The sequence below is a fragment of the Chanodichthys erythropterus genome, chromosome 16 (assembly GCF_024489055.1).
Source record: "Chanodichthys erythropterus isolate Z2021 chromosome 16, ASM2448905v1, whole genome shotgun sequence".
Taxonomy (NCBI): Eukaryota; Metazoa; Chordata; class Actinopteri; order Cypriniformes; family Xenocyprididae; genus Chanodichthys; species Chanodichthys erythropterus.
The window spans coordinates 12,040,814-12,046,813 of record NC_090236.1 but is presented as its reverse complement, the minus strand read 5'-3'; the positions used below and the strand labels follow the sequence as shown (position 1 = coordinate 12,046,813).

Here is a 6,000-nt window from a genome sequence, read left to right as displayed (position 1 = left end):
GAAGTGGAAGAGAGGGGGTACGCAGAAGGATGGTAGTCCCTTCAGGGGGTACTCCAAGCTAAAAAGTTTGGGAACCACTGCTATAGATCACAAAAATAAGTTAAAAAAAAAGTACCTCTCAGACCATAACCAAGATCTAAGATAACGCCTTATGGTGTGCCACAAGGATCTGTGTTATGCCCTCTGTTATTTTCAATATATATGCTGCCACTTGGTAATGTTATAAGAAAACATGGAATTGGTTTCCATTGTTATGCCAATGATACTCTGTTATATGTTTCATCACGACCAGATCTAAATTATCTAAGTTGACAGAGCGTGTTAAATTAAAATATTGGATGACCTGTAATTTTCTTCTAAATTCAGATAAGACTGAAGTATTACTGCAAAAACCTGCACACAGAATCTCTTAGACTACAATTTGCATTTAGAAGGATGTACTGTTACTAAAGGAGGGAGAACATTTTCACATTTGGCTCCTAAACTCTGGAATAGTCTTCCTGATAATGTTCAAGGCTCAGACTCACTCTCCCAGTATAAGTCTAGATTAAAGATGCATCTCTTTAGCCAAGCATTCACATAATGCATCTCATAACCTTGTAGTCCAGTTTATCAGATCAAATGCACATGATTATATTTGCTTAATGTTATGAACAGCAGCTGTGCTAATTAATCTCCATTTGCTTTTCTGTTTTATCTCGTGATGCCTCTTATGAAAACTCAACACCTGTGAAGAGATGACTCAATTGCTAAATTTTCTATATATTGTAATCACAACATGTAATAATTGCTTAAAATGAGCTCATTTTTTCTGCCTAAAATTAATATGTTATGTTAGTTAACTGCGTGACTTGTATATGTACATTTCTGAAATACGTTACTTGGACTCTCTTATAACACTAAACTTTAATGTAGACGCATTGCATTTTATGTAAAACATGCTTTGAAACTATTGTGAAAAGCACTATACAATAAACTAGAATTGAATTAATTTAACATATTTAATTATTGAGGTTTGCTTAATAGTTTGCATTTCACAGTTTTTATTCATTTTGAGGAATACTGAATCTGTTGTGCAAGTGAGATGAGTAAATGCATACTGAGTCTAGAATAACCATCATGTTCACACAACACCTCTGCACTTACTCATGATTTCTCTCAACATGGGGACAGGAGAGCTGTCAGTCAATGCTTGGGAAAACTTGTGTTAGAAAAAAATAACTCACGATATTTTGTTGTAAGTTTAAAAGTAATGCGCTACTTAAAGTGATTATGTATCTCGTGTTACTTGCAATGCATTAACTCCAAAACTGTTAATAGTTGGTCATCTCTGGTGGACTAGACATCAGGGGAATCCAACCCAAACTAGGTGCAAAAGAAAGCTGCTTTGCTAGTTCTTTGGTTAAAAAAACAACAACAGGGATCATTAGTACAGTGTTAATAGAGGGAAGCAGCCAATAGAAAAAAGAAAAATGTTTCTTAAAGCAACTATCATCTTGTCTGATGTGATTATGATTGATACAATTAATTTATGATTTATGACTAATTTTTGCAAATGTTTTATGATGGTTTTGCAATGCCTATAAGAGCATGTAATTGTTCAAAAGTGAGACTTCAATTGTTATTTAGTCTGCTAGTCCATTATTTTCTTGATTAGTGATCTACTGTAGAAACAGAACACAATCTAAAATGTTCCTTCTTTATATTGTCATTCAGTTTTCCGAAATCATGAAATGTTCTGCTTCTTTTTAAATTATACTCTCTGACTTTGCCATACAAAGCTGAATTTTCAGCATCATTACTGCAGTCTTCAGTCACACGATCCTTCAGAAATCATTCTAATGTGCAGATTTGCTGTTTAAGAAACATTTCTTACTATCAATGTTGAAAACAGTTGTGCTGCTTCATATTTGTTTTTTTTGTAACAGGAGTTGTATACACAGGGTTCCTACGCAGTTTGGAAAAGTATATGGAAAAGTATGGAATTTGATTTGAGTAATTTCCAGGTCTGGAAATGTATGGAAAAAAGAAATCAGTGTATGGAAAAATATTTGTGTTTCCAGACTATTGGCTCTATTCAGTTTTCTAATTTATCATACCTGCAAACTAGTCACTTTTTGATGAAATTAGCCATTTTAAATTGTCAAGATTCTCAAAAGAATCAAAAATGGGCTACTTTCCCATAGACTGGAGTGAGTCGCGATCTTTCTTGGTGCTTTGTGGCGTGACAGATCACTATAGCGCTCGTGAGTCAACCATAGGGCTGCAACTAACGATTATTTCAATAATCGATTAATCTGTCGATTATTTTTACGATTAATCGATGAATCGGATGGGAAAAAAACATTAATTTCCAACCTTTTATTCAAAAACAGAAATGACAGTGCAAATTCACTGTGCAAAAAAATCCTCAGAACGTGCAAAAACAGGTTGCTCTTTTAACATCCCTGAGCTGTTAAAGTAATAAAAAACAAATGGACTAACACAAAAAACATACACATGTATGCTTTACATCTGCCAAATATATAATTATAAATATATAAATTGCACAAAAAGATGTATAATTTTGTTTAGCTTAAGATGACCAAGTGCTATAAAAAACTTTAAAATGAAATTTAAAAAGTACAACAAACAAATATATTTGTCAACAATAACCGATATGGGATAAAGCACAGAATAAATAAATGACAACAGATCAGTGTTAATTTTGACAGCAAATTTTGATTTAGTTTTAGTCATGGTCTTTTGGATTTTCACGTTCGCAATCGAAATGTATGCCACTGATAAGCATTGTAAATGCAGTATTACAGTACACATACATACCAATTAAACCAGGTCTCCTCTCGTGCGTCCTCCTCACTGGACGAGGCAATATCACTTTTGTTTCGCCTTCAGATATCTATTTTATAGATGCCATCAATGCTTTTATCTTTCTAGATGTAATTACCAAAATCAAAGCAGTCCATAAACCTTAAATCCTCACGAAAACTTCGGTCAAGCCAGCTCGCGCGTCAACCTGAGAGATCAGCCTCCTTACCTTGTCAAGTGGTCAAATTCTCGGTTTCTGAATGGACAGTTTGGCTTGATTGACATTCGGGCATGATTTATATACCATCGACCTGTCCTAAAACGTTAGCACGCTTTGATCGATTGTTTGGAGATCGCGTGTTTCTCTGTTCGAAGCGCATTTCCTGTTCTTTACATTCGCGACAAAACAGTTGATTATTTATGAACGAAAGCGTGAAAAAACGTGAAAATGGTCTCATTTGAAAGAAAATATCCAAAGCTAAAAGATGATATAGTGTGACTGATTGAAGCAGCCCGTATCAAAAGTGCGGGGGTCGATTTCTGTCTTTTCAAAACTGCGGGGGTCCTGACAACGGCACGCCTGTTCAGATCTCTCCGATGGTCTTTCCTCTACCTCCGCTCTGCTATTTATTTATTTATTTATTTTTGCTCCGCTCTGCTTCTCGCTCAACCACGCCTTTTTATACTCAAACATCTCCGCGTCTCATTGACAGGCGTAATAGTCGCGCGACACAACGAATCGATAATGAAATTCGTTGCCAACTCTTTTAATAATCGAATTTTATCGATTTTATCGATTCGTTGTTGCAGCCCTAGTCAACCATCTCTTCCGCTTTACTAGTTACAGCACAAAATAAACATGAATGAACATACGAAGGTATGTTGAAAGATACAGTACAACTTACTGAAATCTGTATCATGTTACATGCAATCAATCAATCAGTGTTTCAGCTGCAGAAAGGCATCAATAAAACAACTTGTAAAAATGTCACATTTAGCCTACTTCAGAAAAGCCGTTCATTGTCCAAATACTCATTATTCAGCTACAAAAATGAACTTCGAGAGGAGCATTTTGCTAAATATATGCACTATAAGCTATAAGAGCCTAGACGTGAATCCTTAATACAAAACTTTTTCAACCATCAAACACTAATTTAAAAATCACTAAAAGACTGTAGGACCCAGACTACAAACATGAAGCAGAGAAAACATAGAAAAGGACACGAAGCTTAGCAATGGCAGAAATAGTTTTGAAGGAGGTCTGGAAAAGTATGGAATTTTAAAATGGAAAATGTGTAGGAACCCTGTATACACTGAAGTATAAATAAATTAAACCTTTTGCTCCTTAAAGTTTAGTATTTTTCCCCTCCTGTCACTTCTATTTAACTTTTTTAACCATGTGAAATTATAAAAATGCAAAAACGAGAGAACCAACGAAGTATAGTTGTAGTCAATATATGCTTTTTCCTGTCAGCTATATATGCATTTTTATTTTATTTTTATTTATTTGTTGCAAAAAAATAAACCAAATATTTTGTCAGATAAATACATTGACCAAGTTTAGTGTTTTGTTCTTCCTTCAAATTTAACATTTTTAAAAAATATAAAAAATATTCCCTCCGGACATCACTTTAGGACACTACTGTATAGGTGCTATCAATCCACATCTTCGACAGGCTCATATTATATCCTAGTGGACTTAGTCAGCTAAAAAATAACTGCATGGCCGTGATAAGATCTTTTCTAGAAGCCCCTTTGTAATGATGATGAGTTCCTAGTAAAACAGCAATCAAATGGAGCGTCCCGCAAGGGCCACAGGACCCTCCTCCCGCGGCCTCTCATTGGATCCCTGCAGGATCACTTATGAACGGGCGTTTGTCTTTGACCGGAATGCCTGTAGCTTTCAGAGCAGCTGTGTGGAGATAGAAGTGAGGAAGTCAACCTGCCCACCTTCAATATGAGCGCGTAAAAGTGACTCTGGGGCGATTAAATAACAGTTTATGATCTTAGAGATCTATAACCAGCGCCACAGGATACGAAGTGATTTTCCCCCCAGGATACACGCGTTTTTCGGACGCATCCCGCGCGCGTACAAGCGCAAACGCGCCGCTGGATAGCCGCGTGACCGTTGCGCGCTCCGAGAAGACCAGAACTTTGCGTTGACAAAAGCACATCGTCCTGTCAGCATGAGTTAGGTGAATCACTTTCACCCACTCGAGAAAGCATTTTTAACGCGTTATATTTGTACAAAAGGAGTCCTCAACTGGAAGTTTCCACCTCGTGTCCACTGGGACACGAGGACGCATGGAGGATCCAGAGTAAGGGTGCTCGAAGGATGCTGTCCTGTCCCGGATCCAGGACATCTGACTGCTGGATGCTGCGGTTTGTCCATCACATTTGAGCGATGGCTTCTGAGGTTGTGTGTGGTCTGATCTTCAGAGTGCTGTTGCCAGTGTGTCTGGCGGCAGGTGAGTGTCTCCAGCAACTCTTGATTTCACTATTTGATCCTGTTCGGAAGGTTTAGGGCTAGAGCTCAATGCGGAGATGCGCAATGTCTCCGTTACGCAGCAGGTGCGGATCATCCTGCAGCTCTTCATCTGTGAAATACTGTTTGATTTGAGTAAAAAGTGCTAAATTATGAATTAAAGGGAAAGAGGAAGGTAAAAGAAGTTGAAATGTGCAGAAAGGAACGCAGTGCATCATTAGTATTGTATGCCATTTCTTAATTTTCCGCTCTTGTTCCATTTATAAAATCTCATACTAACAGACTCACTGTAAAAAAAAAAAAAAAAAAAAATATCATCTATAAATCATGGCAACATATGTTTTACATTGCTTTAACTCATCAAACTAATCTAAGCAATTTCAACTTTTTTTAATATATATAAGTTATATGAGATTCAACTCGATTTTTTAAGTTAGTTTCATATAATTTAAGTTCAATATTATTTGTACAGCCAAACTGATTACTTGATTTAAGGAAACAACTGAACTTAAGTTTTTAATTTAAAATAGTTGGACAACACTGTTCATGATTTGTTATCACAACATTTTTTTTTTGACAAATCAACTGAATTAATGTGGTTCAGATAACATAATATTTTGAGTTTCTGCTGATTAAATCAATAGCCTTTATTTTATTAACTGAAATTTTTAATTTCAATGAACTAAACATTTTAAGGCAACCAATTA

General features: G+C 36.0%; 1 protein-coding gene across 5 annotated transcripts in view; it reads left to right on the top strand.

The window, feature by feature from the left end:
- The first annotated feature begins 4,744 nt into the window (after positions 1-4,744).
- LOC137002469 (piezo-type mechanosensitive ion channel component 2) overlaps positions 4,745-6,000 on the top strand; it is a 101,285-nt gene continuing 100,029 nt past the window's right edge. For all 5 annotated transcript variants that reach the window (XM_067362150.1, XM_067362147.1, XM_067362148.1 and 2 more), the window contains exon 1: positions 4,745-5,276. In XM_067362150.1, the coding sequence (XP_067218251.1) occupies positions 5,213-5,276 (64 nt within the window). In that variant the 5' untranslated portion in view covers positions 4,745-5,212. The remainder of the gene's footprint in view (positions 5,277-6,000) is intronic.